This window comes from Rhineura floridana, chromosome 3 (genome assembly GCF_030035675.1).
Source record: "Rhineura floridana isolate rRhiFlo1 chromosome 3, rRhiFlo1.hap2, whole genome shotgun sequence".
NCBI lineage: Eukaryota > Metazoa > Chordata > Lepidosauria > Squamata > Rhineuridae > Rhineura > Rhineura floridana.
The window spans coordinates 14,001,494-14,025,039 of record NC_084482.1 but is presented as its reverse complement, the minus strand read 5'-3'; the positions used below and the strand labels follow the sequence as shown (position 1 = coordinate 14,025,039).

At 46.4% G+C, this 23,546-nt stretch overlaps 1 protein-coding gene across 3 annotated transcripts in view; it reads right to left on the bottom strand.

Annotated features, from left to right (window-relative positions):
- RAPGEF3 (Rap guanine nucleotide exchange factor 3) overlaps window positions 1–23,546 on the bottom strand; it is a 66,320-nt gene that overhangs the window by 31,068 nt on the left and 11,706 nt on the right. For all 3 annotated transcript variants that reach the window (XR_009761170.1, XM_061614544.1, XM_061614543.1), the window contains exons 3-9: window positions 9,423–9,476; window positions 6,725–6,831; window positions 5,511–5,632; window positions 3,268–3,430; window positions 2,045–2,129; window positions 1,115–1,175; window positions 111–187 (exon numbers count right to left, since the gene is read on the bottom strand). Coding sequence is in view for 2 of the 3 variants with exons in the window: in XM_061614544.1 (XP_061470528.1) it covers window positions 111–187; window positions 1,115–1,175; window positions 2,045–2,129; window positions 3,268–3,430; window positions 5,511–5,632; window positions 6,725–6,831; window positions 9,423–9,476 (669 nt within the window). In the remaining variant the exon portion in view is untranslated. The remainder of the gene's footprint in view (window positions 1–110; window positions 188–1,114; window positions 1,176–2,044; window positions 2,130–3,267; window positions 3,431–5,510; window positions 5,633–6,724; window positions 6,832–9,422; window positions 9,477–23,546) is intronic.

Sequence of the window (23,546 nt, the reverse complement as noted above, 5' to 3'; positions counted from 1 at the left end):
AGACTGAACGTGGATATGAAAATTCCTAGACACCCCCAACCACTCTGGATTTAACCCTTTTCCAAGCTGACCCTTTTCATATGAATCCAACAGAGATTAAATCTACATACCTTGTCATGTGTGACAACATTGACTGATCCCTTCCAGATGATGTACCAGGAGGTGCCCTTGTCTCCTTGGCTGAATACTGTGGGGGGGAAAGCCCTGTATGTCAGTGCCATGGAACCTATGGCTTAGACACATGCACAGCCAGTGCCAGATGACACAGACCAGCCTCCCCCAACCTCGTATACTCTAGAAGTTGTGAACTACAACTCCCATCAGCCCCAGCCAGCAAGGCCATGCTGATGGGAATTATAGTTCAAAAACCCAGAGGTCACCAGGTTGGGGAAACTTGGCATAGACAACTTGTTACAGAGAAAAGAAGAAATGAACAGCTTGGACTGTTGGGGAAACAGGAACAAGCGGGCTAAGCAGACAAGTGTTTCACCAGGGAGACTGGTCCCTGGGAAGAGCTGCCGGAGGAGACTGGACAGGGTGGAGGAATGAGCTCAGAGATAAGGGAGAAGTTTTCCATCCACATTTCATGGGCTGCAGGATTATTGTGTGTCATGTTTGCTCCCTCTCACAAGTCACAGGACGATGGACAGCAACAGTGCACAAGATCCATCACCCTACCAAAGCAGCCAACTCATGGTGGCTGCATGAACTGGCTCTTCAAACTGGGGACAGCTCATACAGATTTACAGCTCATCTGTGGCAGAAGTGAGGAACCTCAGGCTTGGCGGCCAAATGTGGCCCTCGAGACCTCTCTATCTGGCCCTCAGGATTCTCCCCAAGCGATATCGTCTCCTCAGTACACCCATTCTCCCCAGGCTACGACTCTCACCACCCCTGCTTTGCACCCTCCTCAACTGTTTTTGCCTTGCTGAAATGTGTTCTGGAACTCTGATAATATCTCTTGATTGCCTGGATGGAGGATGGAGCGGGGTGTGTGAGTGTGCCTACCATACAAAGGTAAAAATTATATTAATTAATTACTTCTGCCCACTAGGTACGCTTGTGAGACGATTTAAGCTCAAAGTGACAAAACCATCACCAGCCAGTTACTCACACACAGTTCCAGCCTTTGCATGGGATTCAAACAGCAGGACAGCAGCCAGTTCTCTCTTCACCTGCAGCAGGAGGGAGACAGCCAGTGAGCGTGCCTGATAAATACCACCTGCTTACACAGCTAGAGCGCTGGTGGGTAAGTGAAGCAAGGTGGAGTGTAGTTTTGGTGACTAAAGAGGGCACACAGGGTATGACACAAATGCTTCCTCCAGGCACCTGGTTGGCCACTGTGAGAACAGGATGCTTGACTAGATGGGCCACTGGCCTGATCCGGCAGGCTCTTCTTATGTTCTTATGTCATTCATTTGCAGAACATTCGTCTCCACTGCTCACGTTTGCTGTGACAGCAGCAAAGCTTATTTTGGTGGCTTCCACCCCGTGTCATTTAATTTTGCCCCACTCAAAGGCACTCTACGGAAAAATGGTTGCCACTGTGAGAAAAATATATATATTCGGGCGCATTCAACAATGCCATCCTGTTTGCGCAAGGGCTTCCATCTGTGTAGTGGGATTCATTCTCTCTCTCTCTCTCTCTCTCACTCTCTCTCTCTGCACCCTCCCCCAATCTGTTCTGGGGTTTTCCCCAACTCTCCGGAGTAGATTTGGGGAGACATGGGAGATACTCAGGGAGGGCAGAGGAAAGGAAGTCCCGCTGTGCAAGTGGAAGTCCTCATGTCAATGGGATGACTGTGTTGGATATATAATCCACGTCCCCAAATTTCCCACCGGAATGCTCCAGAAAAAAGTATTCTGGAAAAAAGAAAGGTGTTCTGGAAAAAAATGTGGTGGCTGTCAGAGAAAAGTAACCCTCTACTCCCATACAATATGAGTGATGAATGGGGTAACAGAAATGAATTATCCCTACGCCCTTGTTACTCATGGCATTCATATTAAAGGTGGATCAAAGAAGGCAGGATCTGCCATCACTCACTGAACTGGAGAGATGGGCAACAGCTTTAATGTGCAGCAGCTCCTCAAAGATCAGTGCAAGCTCCTCATCCGTGCGCTGGCCCGGGCTGGAGGAGAAAGGTCCAAGTAAGGCACACAGGCATGCCTGTGTCAGGTTCTCCTGCCACTTTACAGCACGCACACACATCCTCATCCCCAAGGCTGTGAATACTACCCTGACTCCTTAAAAGCCAAACAGTTAGCTAAATAAATGATGTAAATTGATTGCATATGCTTTCTTGCTTCTCCAAGTTGCGGGGAAGGACAAACAACAGTGCAAAGTACTGATGCTTCACCCTTGCAGCAACAGTAAGTCCTTCTTAATCTCCATAGGAAATCCTGGCTTCTACGGTAATCCTTAGGCATAACTGCCAGACACCATGGAGCGTAGCCCCACCATCATGAGGGCTAGAAATTCACTTTAAAAGCTAAGGCTAAGATACAGGGGTCACAGGACTCTTGTACCATATACTGTAGCGATGCCTAGATAGCAGAACAACCTTCCTGGGGAAACCCGCCAGGCTCTTAGATAGGCAACTAGGTTGTCCTCTTCTCACCATCACCACCTCCTTTAGTTGCTGTTGTTTGGAGCAGGTCTTCTGATGCTGCTCTTTTAAACCTGTGCTTCTGCGTTTTGTCGCCAAGGGGCTTAAGCTTGATCTCAATATTATTTATTCTGAGTTTTTATTCTATTTCCTGTCATTTATATCCTACCTTTCTTATTTACTTATTGAATGTATTAACTGTTTCCCATAAGAACATCATTAAGCGATTATCCCATCGCAGAGCCCAAGGTGGCATACATCCAACTTCCCAGGTGGTCACCCATCCCGTAACTGACCAGACCCAGACCTGCTTCGCTTCATTCGCCTTCATGTGCCTTCAGACCACACTCTGGAACCACTCCCACTCATCCCTCTCCTACTAATAAAAGTTCTCCAGGCAGCTTACAATATATTTTAATGCCCAAGAAAATAGACCAGAGTTACCCATAACAGACCCATAGAAATGCAGGATTTAAATACAGTGAAAAATACAGTGAAATGAATCAAGTGATTAATAAACCAAAATATGCATTGCTCTACACTATGTATACCAGCGTCCATCAATGAAGAGAAAGCATACAGTTCTGCTGATCAGCAGCAAAGCCTTGAAACTTCCCTCCCCCCCCCCGCCTGCCACACTGCCTCAGTCCTCACAACTCACGGTTTGCGCAGGATGGTAGTGAGCAATGCGGTGGGGCCCAGTTGGGTGAGCAATGCCAGTGCCTCCAAGAGTTCCTCACCATCCCGGTCTTCAGCGCTTGGCTCCAGGGCCATAAAACGGAAGAACTGTGCATCACGATCCTGGAAATAGCTCTCCTGTCGCACTGCATGAGTGAGATAGGTGGATGTTGGATGTGAATAAGAGAGCAAGAGGGAATGCCAGGGACAGGGAGGCCCTCCAGACAATGTTGGATGACCTCCCATCATCTCTGGTCACTGGCTATACTGACTGGGGCTGATGGGAGCTGTAGTTCAACAATGTCTGGGGAGGGGGATACAGCTTCCCTGCTCTTGGAATAGGTCAATAGAAGGTTTGTCCTCACTATGATGCCTTCATGGGAATGTGAAGAGCCACTGGCCAGCATATTTATTGCCAGTTACGTCGCCCCTTACAGCTTTGCTTTGTCACTAGGACAGGCAGCCATCTTGACTATGAAGGAGCAGGAAATGGGATTACAACTACAAGATGCACACATGGGACCATAGAGTTGGAGGGGGGCTCTTGTGGGCCATCGCATACAGCCCCCTGCGCAATGCAGGAAATCCAGATTTAGAGCATCCCCAACAGATGGCTGTCCAGTCTCTGATTAAAGACCTCTAGCAAGGTCTCAAAACTGCTTAGAGGAGAGGGAGGGTTGATCTGGAATAATTTAGATGGAAGGAGATGCAGGCAGAGATGATGGGGGCATCAAGAGCTGAGCTCCTGCTCAGGATGTCTCCACATTATTTAGAAGTCTTTCTTGGCATTAAACATTATAAATCATCAGGCACAGGGGCAAAGGACCAGTGACTATGGATTAGGAACAACAGGAAATGAAAGGAGCGCAGATAAGAAAAGGCAGAGCAGAAGCTGTCCAAGCAGCTCAGTTCCCTGTTTGTAAAAATGTAAATAATCATAGCCTGCCTCATGAGATGGTCACAAACAAGCTCTCTTTAGGCAGATCAGATGAAACAGAGAGCTGGGGCTGATGGCCAATATCTGTTTCTTGCTCAGTCTCAGCAGGGAAGAGATTGTTTATGATGTCATGAAGTGTGTAAGTAGATCTTTGTGACTTCACACCTGGGAGACCTGGCAAGCCATGCGATCACTTCCTCCCAAGAGAAGACAAGTTACCCCTTCAGCATCATTTCCCCATTTATTTATAGCTTTGTTTCATTTTATATCCAGCCTTTCTTCCAAAGAACTCAAGGAGGCGTACATGGGGTTCCTAGGTGGTCTCCCATCCAAGCAATGACCAGCCCTAGACCTGCTTAGCTTCAGAAAGGTTACTACATCATGTGCCTTTAGACCATGCCCGGCCACTTATTTTTACAGAATGCAAATAACTATACATGCACAACTACAGAAAAACCATCGTACAGATGATCTTTTGAGACACAAAAGCACCCCATCAGAAATCATACTAGTGGCAGCAGCCAAGAAGGCTTTGTAAGAGTGAATATTTTATCCTATGGTACATTCATACGTGAGACAAAAGGTGTCCAATGCATTTCAAAAGACTGAAATGCTCCATGCTGTCCGTAAATGGACAAAAATATTAAGTTCTGCTAACAAAGCAAAATGCTGTGCCTTTTGAAGCTACTCATTTACTGTTGGGGTTTTTGATACATGCTACTTGGAGGCAATTAATATTTTTACAGCTCTCAACAAATGCCACATTAATTCTATATGTGCCAATTGTACAACAGTTTGCAGGCAGCCCAACAAAATACATAGCAAACTTAACTGTACAGGGCACAGATAGCCAATGTGGTGCCTTCCAAATGTTGCTGGACTGCAACTCCCATCATCCCTGACCATTGGCCATGCTGGCTGGGGCTAATGGAAGTTGGACTCTAGCAATATCTGGAGGATATTGCATTGGCTACCCCTGGAATAGGAGATCCAATGATTTCCCTAAAAATTGTTGTAACTTTTCCAAACAGTATTTCTACCGTACCATAGAGCTACTATATAGGCATAAAAATTACAACAGTCTTATTACATTGCCAGCAAGCATCATTATTACGAGCACAGATCTGTTCTAATCACTATGGGATCAAGGGACATGGCCTTAAACTAGCTAACAGCAGCACAGTTAAGTAGTGCCTAAAGACCAGTGGGAGCCAGTGCCGGGGTGCCCTGAAAATTGTCACTGCAACTTCGCCTTTACCATTTATTGTATATGAGGGCAATGATCTCACCATGAGCCAGGACCCCTTCATCCATCAGCACCTGGCAGAGTCCAAGGGCCTGGCTGCGGGTCTGAACAGAAAGCCCTGCGCTGAGCAATGCATCCACCAGCTCCTTCCCAGAACAGCACTGCCTGGAAGGAAGACATCAAACAGCATAGGAGTTCCCATGATCTGAGGAGCCATATGACTAAGTTATTAATTTTAGATTAGATTTTCAGGTTAAAGTTCTGGGGCTCTCCAACACCAGCACTGTATTTTCAAGGATTTTTGGCGTGGTTTCCTGGGAAGAATTACACACCATATAATTAATTAGCGGAATTTGCTACTACGAGATGGGATATTGGCTGCTGTCTTACATACAGCCTTAAAAAGGGGGTTAGACAATCAGTGGAGTGAAAAGGGTCTATCAATGGTGACTTAGTCATGACAGCAATATGCAGCCTCCAGATTCAGACCAGAGGCAGTTTGCCTCTGAGTACCTGTTGCTGGTCAGCAACAGTAAGAGGGGGCTATTTCCTTCAGGTCCTCTTTGTGGACATCTGGTTGGTCACTGTAGGATCAGAATGTTAGACTAGCTGAGGGAAGGGAGAGCCTGCGGCCCTCCAGATATTGTTTGATTCTAACTCCCATCAGCCCCAGCCAGCATGGCCAATGTCAGGCAAGGTGGGAGCTGTAGTCCAACTATACCTGGAGGGCCACAGCTTCTCCATCGCTGGATTAGATGGCCTTTCCGTCTAGGATGCATGGGAATATAGGATGCTTCCTTTGAACATTGATTCACCTAGCCCAGTATTGTCTGCTCTGACTGGCAGAAGCTCCCCAGTTTTAGGCAGAGAAAGCTCTTTCCCATCAAACCTGCTACCTGATCCTTTTTAAAATCTGGAGATGCGAGGGATTGAACCTGCAACCTTCGGCATGAGCATTGTGCTCCAGGATCAGCTCACCCAGTGGGGTGGAGCCACTACAATATCCTCCGGACAGCTGAGTTGCTGCTGCTTACCAGGACAGGGGAAGGGAAAGGCTGAAGCAATGTTGGGCCATATGCACACTAAAGGAGTGTTCTCACCAGCGAATTCATTTTGAATTTCACTTTACGCAAAATGTCAGCGGCAGCTGGCTGGCTCACTTGCAAGAGCCACCCCAGCAAAAACAGCATGATCACGGAAACTGCAGCTTACTAGCCGCCTCTCATCCCTTAATAAAGGGGCCAGGCATATGCATACCTGTGAAGCCGAAGGTGGTGCTTATGATCACGGATTAGGTCCGGGTACATGATTACCAAGTGTGCACAGAGCAGCCGTCCTGCTCTCTGAATTTTGTTCGATGAAGCCTGTGAAATAAGACCAGAAGAGCTTTATTTGTTTGTTACATTTGTATCCTGATTTGCCCCCGAAAGCATGAGTGAGGAACCTCAGGTCTGGGGGCCACATGCAGTCCACCAGGCCTCCCTATCTAGCCCTTGGTACCCTTCCCAGACCACATCCCTCAAAGGTCTTGCTTCAAATCCCAAATGTTTTCGCATGGCTGGAATGCGTCTGTGAAATCCGATAATGCCTCTTGCTTGCCTGGATGCAGGATAGACAAGACTATAAGACTGTGTAGAAACTAGCCTACTGTAAAATGTAAATGTACTGCCTTCAAGTCGATTCCGACTTATGGCGACCCTATGAATAGGGTTTTCATGTGGCTGAGAGGCAGTGACTGGCCCAAGGTCACCCAGTGAGCTTCATGGCTATGTGTGGATTCGAACCCTGGTCTCCCAGGTCATAGTCCAACACCTTAACCACTACACCACAAGGTAAAATTTGCATTCATTGCTCCGCCCACTTTTGCCTCTGGCCCTGCCCACAACTGGCAGGTGGCCCTCAGAAGCTTGCCCAGATGGGAATGCGGCCCTTGGGCTGAAAAAGGTCCTCTTGATTTACAGCATTTGTATTTGAGTGACTTTCACTAAATAATACAAAACGTAACCCACCCACAAAGTTAAAACACAGATTTAAAAACCAATAGGCCCAAACGACATAGTGGTTTAACAGGTCTAGGTGAACAGAACGGTCTTCACCTGGCACTGAAAAGACCGGAAAGGTGGAGCCAAACAAGCCTCTCTGGGAAGGATGCTCTATAACTGGGGTGCCATTACAGAAAAGTCCTCTCCCCTGTGGTTATGTCCCTCAGTTTATTCAGTGGAGGCACCCAGAGGAGTAAATATATATATATATATAAATAAGGCAGGTAAAATGTCAGTAAAATTCAATAAACACAATGTTAAAACCAATTACAACATAAAGCATAAGGCAACTTATGGGCCAAAGCCTTGTCTAAATAAGAATGTATTTGCCTGCCAGCAGTAGGCCAGAGACAGGGCTAGCCAGGCTTCCCTTAGCAAGGAATTGCAGAGCCTGGGAGCAATGAGCAAAAAGGCCCTCGCTCGAGGTCCTTCCAAAAGCACTGGGGCAGTGGAACTTTACTACATTGGGACACAGGATCTTCTGGCTCAGTTTCCAGTTACTCAGTATCTGGTAAGCCTGCAACTAATTTTGGATTGTGGGAGGAGGGCTGGAAGAGAGGAAAGGGATGTTATGCATAGTTGAACAAGTCTTCGTTTGCACAATAATAAATATGCATGAATGATTGTGTCATATTTATAAACACTTGACCTCAAAAATCAGATATTTTTGTCTCTGGTTCTTTTCAGCCTTTCACTAACTGCATTTGATAGAGGCTCGTGGATTCCGTTCTAAGATATTATGAGCTTGAACACAGTTTTGTTCACAGTGAATTGAAATTTCATTATAAATAAGATTTTAAAGGGAGAATACATGTAAAAACTGTATGGAGGGATCCTGATATTACAATCCTATCTTGCAGTCACGGCGCTACATCAGCTCTCAATGCAGCAACAGAGAAAAGACAACAAAAGGTACTGAATATGATAAATAACTAAATAAATAATTCTGCCACTGGAGGTTGTATTCAATGTAGCGCTAAGGCAAACATTCTGTCAGCACAAGGATTTCTCCTTGTGGAGCAGAATAGACTCTCCTCCTCCCTCCACCCCGCATGTCCCCTCAATCTGTTCTGGGGGTTCCCCCCAACCCTCCAGTAGGGACAGTGAGGAGAATGCACCGGGGGGGGGCGGGGCGGAGGGAAAGTCCCATTGTGCTCATGCAATTATTTAGCTGACCCATCTCAGGTAACTGGCAATTCTGTGAGCTGCATAAATGATGTAAATTAAGCAACGTTTAATTTATTGGCTTCTTTTCTCTTCTTTTGCTATTCATGGAAACAGCCAAGGGACCATGCAAAGGACCAAAGCCTCGTGTCTCTAACCATTACAAATCCTGGTCATTCTGCCTACCCCTTCATTGGCTTGCTGCTGTTGGAAGTAGGATGCTGGGAGAACTGGAGACTGATTTCACCAGGCACTGTTTGCCACACTTGCAAACCTACCTTCACAACTATGAGGACTAGAAACTTTTTAAAAAAAATGAAAACAGAGATTCTTGGTTTCACATTCTATGGGAGAGAGGGCCTTTTCTATGGCTACACATAGACTCAACACCTTACACCTTGTGGTTCATATAGCCCCACCACACACAACTTTTTCATCGTCAGTTAAGACTTTTGCTGCACCATCTTAGCGTTTGTACTGAGGACAACATTTATTATCTGTCAAGCTTCGTAATTTTTAAGTGATTTTAATATATGTAAACTGCCTTGAGTGTGGTGTAAGCCTCAGAAAGGCTCAGAGTAGAACTCTAAAGAAAACAAGTAAATAAAGGCTTGCACATAACCCTGAATCGCATACCCATATACATGCCTTTACACATCATACAATAAGCCAGTGAGACCATCAGAGGCCAGTAACAATCTCTACTTTTAGGCTGTGCTTTGTCTCTCTCAAGAACTTGTGATATTTACCTGCTTCAGGCTGTGGCCAGGCACCAAGACTGATTCACTGTCTGGAAGAGGAGTCTGGAAAACAAAAAGATCAAGGACATTTCCTTAGTCAGTTCACAAAGCAAGGAAGGAACTGTCTGTTGCATTAGTTAGTCCAGTATGTAGCAACACAGAAGCAAGCGTCCTCCATGCAAAGGAAGTGACCCCCATCCCCCAAGAGGAGCCCCTGGGGTCCACACAGTTACCAGACTGATTGGATGACAAGTGAGTGATCAGTCACATACCAAATGTTAGATACCCACATGCTCATGGAGCATCAGAAAGGAAACTTTGTCATGGGTCACATTTCAGAACAGCTGTGCCACAATCTATGCCAGACATCGGGAACCTCTGGCCCCTCCAGATGTTGCTGAAGTATAACTCCCAACAGCCCAGCAAGCATGGCCAGTGGCCAGGGATGATGGGAGTTGTAGTTCAGCAACATGGGGAGGTCCAAAGGTTGCCTGCACCTGATCTATAACAAGTGTCCTTGTTTGACATTCACTGGACAAAAAAGCTCAGAGATTGGTAGCCAAGTCAACTGCAGCCAGAATGCTACTAGGGGCCAGTCCTGGAGTGGGGAACCTGCAGCCCTCCAGATGTTGCTGGACTATACCTCCCATAATCCCTCACAATTAGCCATGCTGGGTTAGGGCTGATGGGAGTTGAACAACATCTGAAGGGCCACAGATGAGCTGCTCCAAGGCTGGACGGTCCTGTTCATATCACACCAATCTTGCATCAGTTGCCATGGCTACATATTTATTTCTGGGCTCAATTTAAAGTGCTGGTATTCATCTGAAAAGCCCTTAACAGTTTGGGATGAGGTTATTTTAAGGAGCACTCAAATTCATGAAGGGGGAGGGTTTCAACGACTACTAGTCTCGATGGCTGTAAGCTTCCTCTAGGATCAGAGGCAGCATGACTCTCATATTGCTGGGGAACAATAGCTAGAGAGGGCTAGTGTCGCCATCTCATGCTTTGGGCCTTCCCAGAGGCCATCTGGCTGGCCACTGTAGAAAACAGGAGGATGGGTTAGACAGGTCTGTGGTCTGATCCAGCAGGCCCTTCATATGGGCCCTAAGATTGGCTGTCGAGGCCTTCTGGCCTGCTACCAAGAAATATCAAGTTATCAGGTACCAAGAATAGATCTTTTCAGTGATGGCTTAACACCTCTGGAATTCTCTCCCCCAATAATTGTTTGACTTGCTCTTAGGCAATTCTCAAATGTCCCCTAAAACTCTTCTTATTTCGCCAATAAAACAACATACAAAACCTTTAACAATAAAAAAGGGGCAGCCTGCCATGAAGCATAATGCTGGGTGGGTCAAGACCGACAGCTGATCCAGCATTTCATTCGCAGGTAGGTATTTCATTCAAATTGCAAAGCTAGTAAAAAGCCTGGCTCATGCCATAGTCAAGGAGCCACTGCAAGTTCATTTCTTCTGGCCCTATCTGCATATACATTTAAAGCAGTATTATACCATGTTAACTAGCCATGGCTTCTCCCAAAGAATCCTGAGTACCGTAGTTTGTTAAGGGTGCTGAAGGTTTTTAGGGGATCCCTGTTTCCCTTCAGTGAGCTACTACAGTTCCCAGAGTTCCTTTGGAAGAGGAATTGATTGTTAAACCACCATTTATTTATAAGCGTTTATGTACTGCTTAATATTTCAAAAATCTCTAAGCAGTATATAGTCTAAAAAAGAAATATATCATTAAAACATTAACACAAAACTACAACCTAAAACTGCTAAAACAGCAATATGAAAAACACAAACGCATATAAAAGTGAATAAAACAGAAATTGAGAATATTCAAGCATGTACAACAGGGTTCCAGTCTTATGGGTCTGGGAAAGCCCGGGCAAAAAGCGATGTCTACATAAGACATCCGAAGCAACTGATAGTTGTTGCTTCATGTATGGCAGAGGGAGGGCATTCCACAGTACAGGGGCATCAGCAGAAAATGCCCATTTTTGGGTCACTGCAGTATGATATTCTGTAGGGTGCAATACCACTGGTAGAATTTCCCCCGATGATCTAAGTGGTCTTCCAAATGTTACAGGGGTAGGCAATTTTTCAGGTAACCTGGTTCCTAATTGTTAGGGGGTCATAGGACAAGAAACAGGCTGTGAACAAACTAGTCGCCAGATAAAGCATTTCCATTAGTCACACCTAGAGGGGGAACGGGTTGATCTGCCATCTGCCGATCAGTTGCAAAAACTCTTTGAAGCTGATTTTTTTTAAAAAAACTCACCCTGTTTTCAGAAAAGAGAGGTGGAGACGGTCGCCAGAACAGTGAGTGTATTTCTACCCGCAGGCTGACGACAGCCGAATGACTTCCCATACAGCAGACGTTGTTTCTGAGCAGGGCTGTCCCACCCATTGGCCATACTGATACCTGTACCTGAAGCCGTCTTGCCACCCACTCACCCACCCTTGTTCAGCTCTCTAGGGTCACCGCTGCCCCTTTCCTGCTTCACCAGAGCATTCCTGCAGGGCTCTCCAGGGGTGCTAATACCAAAATGCCTTGCGCTAAGGAAAGGGTCCTTTCCCAGTGCAAGCCATTTTGGATGAAGTGGTCCTGGAGATTGGCGCTGGTGGAGCAAGGCACTGTTGGATAGGAAGGCTTGGGGAGGCCCAGCACACCTGTGCTGCCACCTGTGGCAAGAACAAATATTTATTACTACTACTACATTCATATCCCTCCTTTCCTCCAAAGAGTTCAAGGTAGCGTACACACATGGTTCTCCCCCTCCTGGTTTATCCTCACAACAACCTTGTGAGGTAGGTTAGGCTGAGAGACAGTGACTGGCCCAAGGTCACCCAGTGAGCTTCACTGCCGAGCAAAGCTGTGAACCCAAGGTCCCTGTCTGACACTTCAACTGCTAGACCACAGAATGGTGAAGGGTATCAGTGCACAGGGGTAATGCATGGAGCAGCTACAGCTCTGTCTCAGCCTGCAGAATGTCTAGCACCACCCGCAATTCTGAGTAAAAATGCTGAGGACCATGCTGCAGCTCTCCCAGCCACCCACATTACTTTGCATACACAACCTTTGGAGAAGGGTTGTAGCTCAGTGGTGGAGCGGTCCCAGGTTCAATCCCCAGAATCTGCAGGGATGGAGAAGAGACTCCCTGCCTGAAATCCTAGAGGCTCACTGCTAGTGAGTATAGAACTATCAAGATAGAAGGATCAATGGTCTGACTTGGTGTAAGGCAGTTTCCTAGGTTCCAGTGTCTCTTATCTGATAACTTACAGCTGGTATAGCACAGTGGGGAGGAGAGCCTGGCTGGGAGTCCAGACTCTGTGAGTTCAAATCCTTCCTCATGTCCCCTGGGTGTAAAGGGCCAGCTAAAGATCACCCCCACAGTGAGTGGCTCAGGGGCTACATGCCTGCCACCTGTGCAGTCGTGGGCAAGCTGCATAGTGCCAAGGAGCCCAGTTGCCCCCCAGCTGGAGGTTGCGGACGAGGAAGGGGCTGGCTTGTGCAGCTGTGGCAAGCTGAGCAGGCCCTCGCCAGCTGGGGAGGACTAGCCTCAGAGGGAGACAATGGTAAGCCTCCTCTGAATACCGCTTACCATGAAAACCCTATTCATAGGGTAGCCATAATTTGGGATCGACTTGAGGGCAGTCCATTTCCATTTCATCTGATAACTTAGCATTAGCCATAATTATGGGGATAGGCAACACTGTGACAAGTTTTCCATCTCACAGCTATAATATTTAGCAGTACTTCCCATCTGAATCTGGGCCACAGCATGTGAGGAGTTCCCACATCTGATGCGGAGCCGGGAGAGGAAAAGTAGCAATATGGGTAGAAACACACTTTCTGTTCCAGTGCATCTCCACCTCTCTCTTTTGAAAACGGGGGCAAACAATGCTAGTCAAACCCCACCCCTTTTCCCTTTAAAACCTGGTGGGAGCAGCTTGAGTGCATGCTTCTTTAAATTCAGCTTCACAGAGATTTTGCAGCTGATTGGCAAATCAACCCGTTCCCCCTCCAGGTGTGGCTAATGGAAACGCTTTGCTCTGGCAACTAGTGCGTTCACAGCCTCCAATGGCTGAGATTCACACACTGAGTACTGCTCATAGTTATGATGTAGGTGTGTGCGTGCTGAAAACTTACTAATCCCAAAGTATCAGTAGCATGTGCATACCAGGCCTGAATGTGCAACCTGCCTCCATCAAAAAAGAATATGTCCAAAGTGATAAGAAAGCTTTGCCTGTGGTGTTTGATCTGTGATGACTCTTTCACCTATACATCTGTTGACAGGCATCACTCCGTACTGCTCTCATCAAATGGTGAGCATACAGGTGCAAACCCATCTGAAGACAAGCAACTAAATCTGCACCACCCCAAAGAGATGCAGAAGGCAAGGAAGCTCCACCGCTAGGTGCAAATCAGTATACCCCAGAAACTGACACAGAGTAAGAAAATAGTTATGTCACAGGCACAACTTTGCGACAAATGGTTTGCTGGGGATTAGCTGAGTTATGGGTCCTGTTGGTATGAATGCTTGAGAGCAAGATTTATATGAAGAAGACTGCTAAGGATGTGTTTAGGTGATGTTGTGGTGGGGAAGTGTGGGTGCTACCTATTTAGTTGCTAATGATGTTTATATGTGGATTTTTTACTCCGTTGTTGAACATGATTTTTCCTTGTAATGTTTTTTATGTTTAAAAGAACATTTTTACTTATTAATTGTGCTGCTTTAAATGTGAATCTTGATTGCATTTTCTTTTCTTTTATCGTTCCACTTTGTAGTGCTCTGATGTTTTAAGGTAGATTGTAAACTGCTTAGAGGTGTTTTTCAGAACTGTGTAATGGTATAGAAATTATTTTTAAAAGTAAATTAATGAATGCATAAATAAAACATATACTGTTTAAGAAACGTATTTGAAGGGTCTAACCTAAAAAATTTAGAGATTTTTCTGAAAATGTAAAGCAGCGTAGAAAATATTTAAACAAATATTTTTTTTAAAAAAAGTATATGCTTTAATAGACATAAGAACACAGAAAGAGCCCTGCTGGATCAGGCCAGCGGCCCATGTAGTCCAGCATCCTCTTCTCACAGTGGCCTATGGGAAGCCCCCAAGCAGGACCTGCTCAAAAGCTCTCCTCACTTGTGATGCCCAGCAGCAGGTATTCAGGAGCATATTGCCTCTGACACCAGAGGTAGAACATAGCCATAACATATTTGAAGGGACCAGCCTTAAGAAGAACCAGCCCTACAGCGTGGTAATGACAGGCAGCCACCCCAAGTGGTGGATTATGTATTCCATTACACATGGTAGAGTAGGAGAGGATGTCACTGGAATTTTTCTGCCTTGACCCAGCGCTGCTTAAGCAGAAGCGCTTCCTACAAATGAACCAGATTTGCTACACCTCTCTCCCTCTCTCTCTCTCTCTCTCACACACACACACATACAGACACCACTCCAGTTCAGTAAGCATTTGTTTGGCTGAATAGTTCTGGAATTTGGAGTGCTATCATGTGAGGGGCCATGGAAATATTTTGAGTGGTTCAATTAAAAAAAAAAGAGCTCTGTTTGCAAAGTTACCAATAGCTTCTTGAGAAACTGGTCTGCACAGAGTACACAGTACAAGCCCAAGCAGCATTTCGCCTGGCCTGAGACAGAGTAACCACCAAACAATATTCAACATGGAGGAAGACATCCATCCATGGAGAGAGAAAGAGCAGTATAACGTGACACCAAGGCAAAATGTAAGCACGCAAAGCTAAAGCTTGCTACCAGTTGCTGGAAACCGCAGGAGGGGAGAGTACTCTTGCACCCAGGTCCTGCTTGTGGAATCCCCATGGGCATCTGGTTGGCCACTGTGAGGACAGGAAGTTGGACTAGCTGGACCACTGGCCTGATCCAGCAGGGCTTTTCTTATGTTAGCTTTCAGAGCAAATTTAAGACAAAGAAAAACATACCCTGCCGTAAATGCATCCAAAGGAAATTCCAGAACATATGATCTACTTGTCCCGACTGCATTCATGTGCAGTGCAATCCTACCCATGTCTACTCAGAAATGTCCTATTGAATTCCCAGAGCTTACTCCCAGGTAAGTAGTGTTAGGATTACAGCCTTAGGCTGCACAACTAAACATACACAACAAAGAAGTAAGCCCCATGGACACAATGGGACTTGTTTCTGAGTAGGGATGGAAGAAGGCATCCATTTCCATTCCCATTCCACCCCATATCGGTTGCATGTTTCTGCTCCACTGCAGGTCAGTTTCTTACAAAAGTTACACTATAGGTCTCACTGTCCAGTATGGTGAAATATTACACAATTCACTTTGTAATTAATTATATTATCATTACATTATTCCATACCATTCATTTCTGTGCAAAGGAAACACAATGCAAATTGGGTGAGGGGAAAAAGATGTCATCAATTACATATTTTTAAGTATTGTTTGCAGTCTGAAAACAACTAGAACAGCAAACACTGTTGGATTGATGTCTGTTCCAGACATGGGACGAATTTCTTCTCTCATATTGATTTTTATTGGAATTTTCAACATCCCTACTTCTGAGTTATCATTCATAGGATTGCACTCATTATTTCTTTCTCTGCCTACCCAAAAAGGTTCAAAGGAGGCTATATTGAATCATTTTAGCCCTCTTCAGTTGTTCAGTACCTGAGAAAACCAAACATGGGAAGTGGATTCTGAGAACACAGTGGCTAGTCCTATTCCCTAGATATCGATGCAACATGTCAGCTACACACATATATGCCAGCCAACATGCAATTGACATCAATTTTTTTAAAAAGGAAGGCCATAGCTCAGTGGTAGAGCACCTGGCTTTGCATGCAGAAGGTCCCAGGTTCAATCACTGGCATCTCCAGGTAGGGCTGGGAAAGACTCCCTGTCTGAACCCTGGAGAGCCACTTCCTATACTACTGATCTGAAGGGGACCCTGTGTGCATATGGATACGTTTGTGTAGGGCTTCTTCCATGCGGACAGGAACTCTGATTGGCCAGGTTTATTGTGCGTACACACATGTGGGTGAAGCCCATTCAAACTGTCACCAATCAAGCATCATCTGGTACTGCCTCATTTGGGGTCTCTTTTCTGGAGGGAAAGCAGAAAATTTTTTGTCCCAGTCCTGGGTGGATTTGAACCTGCGACACCTGATCATGTTTGTGGCTGCTTTTTCAGATGGTGTCATGGAGAGTCCTTGGCTGTGCTTCCGACCACTGCCTGGTTCTGTTTGGTTTGTGCACTGGGGGAATGGCAATTTGATGCACACCCCTCCAGCTCAGTCTTCATGGGCTGGCTCCCTCCAAGCATGAGCAGCATATGGGCACTGTTGCCACTGCCATCCTCATATTGGGAGGCACAAGTGATCTTTCCAGGGGTGCCATTTTCATTTAGGGGAAGGGCCATAGGTGCACGATAGAGCATCTGCTTGGCATGCAGAAGATCCCAGGTTCAATCCCTGACATCTCCGGGTAGGGCTGTGAGAGACTCCCTACCAGAAACCCTGGAAAGCCACTGCCAGTCTGTGTAGACAATACTGAGCTAGATGGATCAGTGGGTCCAATTTGGTATAAGGCAGCTTCCCATGCAGTTGTTGTGTTTTCCCCTCCCAGGTTGAACATACATCAGATACGGTGGCTGCTCTGCCAGGAAGAGAGGCAGTGTATATCTTCTCCCCCTGCTATAATTGGAGATTAGGATTGCTCTTTTAAATACTTACCTGTAGCAAGTTAAAGGTGACCCCTACTGCTGGAGGAGTACTTCCAGCTACTATAACCTCAGGGATGAGGGAAAGGCGCTCTTTAAATGCTTAAAATAGGGGTGGAGAATCTCAGCCAAATGTGGCCCTCTCTGCCTTTCTATCTGGGCCTCAGGACTCTGCCCAAGTCACAGCCACACTGACCCTGCTCCATGCACATCTGGAGTGCTTTTGCCTGACTGGAGTGTGTTCTTAACTGTGATAATGCCTCTTGCTCCCCTGGATAGAGAGATGCGCATGGAGTGTGTGAACAGGAATCTCTGGCTTTTGCATGGCTGGAACTTTAGCTTCCTGTACAAAAAGAAGAGTCACATGCTTTGCTCCTCCCACATTTGCCTCTGACCTTGCCTACTACTGGCTTTTGGCCCCTGGGAGGTTGTCCATAAGAGAATGTGGTCCTCGGGCTGAAAAAAGAGTTCCCTACCACTGTTTTAAGATAGTTTTTATTTTTACTACGTTTGTTCCAGGCCTGAGCCCAGACAGTGAAAGTGGGCTTCAGGGTTAAAACCCTTAGCCTGCCATAGATCAAAGTGAGCCCTCCTTTTGTACCTTTCTTTCTAAAGGGGATAGATCAGAGACCAGAGGAAGTAGACAGACTGCACAGCTATTGTTGTCTTTGTTCTTGGAAATGTCCTCCGTCTCAGGACACTCTCCCCTCCTTCCCAAGGTCCCTGCTAGTCCCTTCTAAGTTTGCCAGGGCTCATTTTCCCAGCTGCGGAGCAGAAACAGACCTCCGCCCCTCAGTGTATTTACATGGCAAATATCGTAAGGGCTGCCAGCTGCCAGGAGCAGGCGAAATGCCTCAGGGCCAGACTCAGCTCATGAGGGAAGAAACACCCCGCAGGCTTCAGCAGATTGGGGAGCACACTGACTGAGCCCAAAAGGCAGGCAGGCAGGCAGGCCCCAAATTCTGCGCAGGCCTCGTCGTGTCGACTTGCCTGGAACCCAGAGATCAGAAGGGTTGCCACAGCCCAAGCGGGCCACACAAGAGGTATCCCAGCCCTTCCCTGAAGCAGCATACTTGCACATCAAAACCATGCAGAAAAATAAATAGTCCCTGTGAGTTTGGCTAATTCATGTTGTTTTCTTTCACCTGGTTGATCAGGTATCGAGCAAATCCTTAATAATTTAGACACAGGAAAGTTGCATTCAAAGCAGAGAGTGGTGTGGTGGCCCCCAAAACTTTGGAACTCCTTGCCCTCTGATGTACGCCTGGCCCCTGTCACTGAGGATTTTCAGAAAACATGCAATGACATATTTTTCTGGAATGTGCAGTAGTTGTTTCCTTTCTACATACAATTTTATGCAATGGTTTTTGTTTCAATTATTTACTATATATTGCATTTTGTTGTTTATATCCCACTGTAATCCACATTTCTTTAACTGATGGGTTGGCAACCACTACCAGGTCACAGCCCAATCCAAGGTGGGTTGTAACAGCACTACTACCATGCAAATATATGGTAAAAAAAATGGGTCCCCAAATTCACAATTGGGATAAAGGTGGGTCCCAGGTCTAAAAAGATTTATGATTACTGTTGTAACCAATCCGGGACCTTTGGTGAAGGGTGGGTAATAAATATGCTATATGTATACATAACTCCTCCCCATAGGTACTGATGCCCCACCCCTCAGCCCTCCTTTATCTTCCTCATACACTTTTAGGCAACAGGAGGTCAATATGATCACCCACAAACCCACGCAGCACCTGAAAAGCAGGGTAGGTACTTGGGTGGCCACTCACACCTCACCAAAATAGAGGAAATATATCACACACCCAAAAAACTGAGAACGCAGATTTACTTAATAGATGCAAATTTACACACAATCTGCCATTTAAAGAGAAAAGCAATGCATTTCAACACAGTGGGGAAGCTGTGATCAGGTGGCTTGCTCAGTCTGATGTCCAAGATGGAGCTGCTGTTGATGGGCAACTTTCTCCCTCCTTAGGATACTTTCTTTCAACTGGACTCAGACCAGACAGCCTTTCAAGCAGAGGACTTGCTCAAGTAGAGAACTGCCCTCCAACATGCCTTCACATAGAGGACTGTCCTCTGTAAAGTAGGACACATGACCAACCTAACAGGGGCTCATCTGCACTTCACCCTCTGAGTGTCTCCCTGCTCCTCAGGCAGAGAAGACTGGACAAGGTGCTATCTGGTGGGCCATTGGTGGGCTTACCGCTGGAGGCAAGAAGCAACTGCAGCAACAGTGCTCTAAGTGGCACAACATGGCTGGAGTGTAACTTCCAGCCTCATTTCTCAAATGCTCTCAATGTAGTGTTGTTTTGGGGCATGGTGGGAAATTTAAATGGGAGGTAGATCCAGCTTCCTGGCACTTCTTGCAGCACCAGACTGGGGTGGGGTGGGGATACTTGGGTTTTTTTTTCCAAAACAAGGCATCAGCTGTGGGCCCTGCTCAGTTGCTGGGGTGCTGGCATCTGCCCAAGGATACCAGGTGTTGATGCTGACACTGTCCTCAAGCAAAGGGCTCTCTAACCCTCTCTCCTGCAGAGCAGCGAGACAGCCTTTGGCAAGAGCTCTTCTAATCCACCTCAACTGCTCAGTCCCATGAAGAATCCAAGACACAGGGAAATGGTAGCGAGCAACTGAGGTGCCTAAAAGGAAGCTATTTAAAGCACATCAAATGCACATGACTTCCCCCCAAGAAACCTGAGAATCGCTGTTTCCCCCTCACAAAGCTACACATTTCCAGCACCCTTAACAAACTACAGTTTCCATGATTCTTTTCAGAACATTGTGTGCTTTAAACGTGTGTTGGATGTGCTTTAAATGTGTGGTGCGAATCTGCACTCTGCAAAAGCCTCAGTTGCTCATGCCCCCCAACTACTGTGGGAATGAGCCAAAGGGCAGAGCCAGCATTGCTAGCCCTTCAACACTCACTCAGCTGAAAATATGGGCCCTATTAAAAATCAGCTGCCCACCAGGGCCATAGAACCTGCTCAGGAGAAAGATGAATATCTATAACAAACTCTCAGTTGACGTTCATCGTGGATCTCAACCCTGAGAAGGTTGAAGACTGATTGCTGTAATCACTGTAGCTCTGGCAAAGAAGCCTGTCTAATCCGCAATCTCAGAAGCTATTACATCAGCTACGCAGGTGTGCCAGGAGCCTTGTGCCACCTCCTGCTTCACTGAGATAATGCTGAAAAAGCAAATGGATTATCCTAGAAGCACAGGTGAGTCAACCTCCCAAATGATGTGCAGCTGGACCAGCCCTTTCCCAAGCTTATAAGCACCTCACTATTCACCTGTGCTGCATATTAGCCAGGTAAATTAATCTATCCATGCACACATTAGCTTTCCACATATAGAGACCAGCATTTGCACTGCAGGTGAACTAACCCCTGTTCAAGGCTGAGCTGATTATTATTATTCACAATAATAAATAATACCTCACATTTTGAATTTCAAAATCAACATCTGAAAACATTCAAAATGGTTAATAAATCCAATTCAAATTCTGCAATCTCGCTATTTTTCAAAATGAGCCTGCTAAACCATCACAGTACTGGAATAAGAAGAGAGAACTGATGGAGAAGGAAATCCCCTCCTCTGCTGTATGTGTTTGGGCCCACGCATGTGCATGTCTGCTTATCTGTCCCTCCACTGCTAAACATGTATGCCTATATCCCTATTTACTATACCTGCCTGCCTGACTGTGTGTGTTGGCACAGCCACTGCTAGCATGCAACTCAGAGAGGTGGTCAACCCTCAATGCAGCAGCCCTTGGTCCAAAAATAGTTAGCAACCCCTGACTAATGGGAAGTTAGCATTTTCTTTAGAAAGGCTTGACAGCCATGGGTCAAAAGGATATTTAGACAAAATTAAATCAAGACTATCACCCTTCTAGTCTTGCAGGCAATCATATTGTTTAAGTTCGACACCCCCAAGTTCACATTTATTACTTATTTCCTGTCTTTTCTCCAAGGTCCTCATGGTGGCATATGTTGTCGTCCCCACTGCCCTGCATTTTATCTTCACAACAACTGTAGGGTGAGAGAGACTGAGAGAGACTGGCCCAAGATCACCCAGTTAGCTATATGACTTAGGCTGTGAGCCCACTCAGGGCCGGCTCCAGGCATGCCAGGGCCCTTGGGCATCAGCTTGCCCTGGGCTCTGGTGTGTGTGCGCATGCACGGGCCCCCACCTACCTGTCTCCTGTCTTTTACCATTGCCATTAACGAAGAAGGCGGCAGCGGTTTCCCTAAGGGGATGAAGCCTCCGCCGCCATCTTTGTTGATGGCACGCATGCGGCCTACATGCATGCATCTCTGCCATCAACTAAGACTGTGGCAGGGGCTTCGCTACCTCAGGGAAACCACGGCCGCCATCTTCATTAAGGGCAATGTTAAAAAGCAGGAGACAGTCAGGTGAGGCAAGGGAATGGCGGGCAAGCTGAAGCTCCTGCCCTGCAATCTGCGGCCAGTGCTGCAGATCGCAGAAGGGGAGTGGAGGTGCCGTTGAGGGGCCCTCTGTAGCTCCAGGGGCCCTCAGGCCAGTGCCCCACCTGGCTGCCCTTTAGAACCGGCCCTGAGCCCACTAGTCACCTACAGCAAAGTGTTTCCATTGACCATACCTGGGCGGGAATTGGATCGATCAGCCAATCAGTTGCGAAATCCGTTTGAAGCTTAATTTTTTTTTTAATGTACTTGAGCTGATCCCACCAGGCTTTACCGTAAAAAGGGCACGGTTTGACTAGCATCATGTGCCCCTGTTTTCATAACAGAAGCGGAGACACACTGGGACTGGCAGAACAGTAAGCGTCTCTCTACTCTTAGTGGGGATTTGAATCTGGTCTTGCCCACCCGACTCCAACACACCACACAGTTAAAGAAGCATTTCACTTTTAAGTGGAGAAGATTATATCATATTTTACTCCCACATTGGCAAGAAAAATCAGCATCTGTCCCCATAATTTTATTTATTTTTATTTTATTCATTATTTGATTTATATCCCACCCTTCCTCCCAGCAGGAGCCCAGGGTGGCAAACAGAAGCGCTAAAAACACTTTAAAACATCATAAAAACAGACCTTAAAATACATTAAAACAAAACAAGATTAAAAACATTTTTAAAAAGCTTTAAAAACATCTTTTAAAAAGGGGCTAAAAACAGTATAAAAAATATTAACAAGCAATTCTAACACAGACGCAGACTGGGATAGGTCTCAACTTAAAAGGCTTATTGAAAGAGGGAAGTCTTCAAAAGGCACTGAAAAGATAGTAGAGATGGTGCCTGCCTAATATTCAAGGGGAGGGAATTCCACAGGGTAGGTGCCGCCATACTAAAGGTCCATTTCCTATATTGTGCCGAACGAACCTCCTGACAAGATAGGAGGCCCTCACCTTCAGAGCACAGTGATCACCTGGGCATATAAGGGGTAAGACGGTCTTTCAGGTATCCTGGTCCTGAGCTCTATAGGGCTTTGTATACCAAAACTAGAACCTTGAACTTGGCCTGGTAGCAAATGAGCAGCCAGTCCAATTCTTTCAGCAGCGGGGTGACATGTTGGCGATACCCTGCCCCATGAGCAGTCTTGCCGCCACATTTTGCACCAGCTGCAGCTTCCGGACCAACCTCAAGGGCAGACCCACATAGACCACATTACAGTAATCCAGCCTGGAGGTTACCAGTGAGTGGACAACAGTGGTCAGGCTATCCCGGTCCAGAAATGGCCGCAGCTGTCTTCCCAGCCAAAGCTGGTAAAAAACACTCCTAGCCATGGAGGTCACCTGGGCCTCTAGCAACAAAGATGGATCCAGGAGCACCCCCAGGCTATAGACCTGCTCTTTCAGAGGAAGTATGACCCCATCCAAAGCAGGCAACTGACCAATTATCCAAACTTGGGAACCACCAACCCACAGTGCCTCTGTCTTGCTAGGATTCAGACTCAGTTTATTGGCCCTCATCCAGGCAGCGGTCCAGGGCTTGCACGGCCTCTCCTGGTACGGAGAAATAGAGCTGGGTATCATCAGCATACTGCTGACACCTCACCCCAAATCTCCTGATGACTGCTTGCAATGGCTTCATATAGATGTTAAACAGCATGGGGGACAAGATGGTACACTGTGGCACCCCACAGCAGAATTGCCAGGGGCCGAAAGACGATCACTCAATGCTATTCTCTGAAAAAGACCTTGGAGATAGATCAGAACCACTGTAAAACAGTGCCTCCAATACCCATCTCACCAAGTCGGCCCAGAAGGATACCATGGTTAATGGTATCAAAAGCCACTGAGAGATCAAGTTAGAATAACAGGGTCGTACTCCCCCTATCCTTCTCCCGATAAAGGTCATCCTTCAGGGCAAGGCTGACATAATCCTTT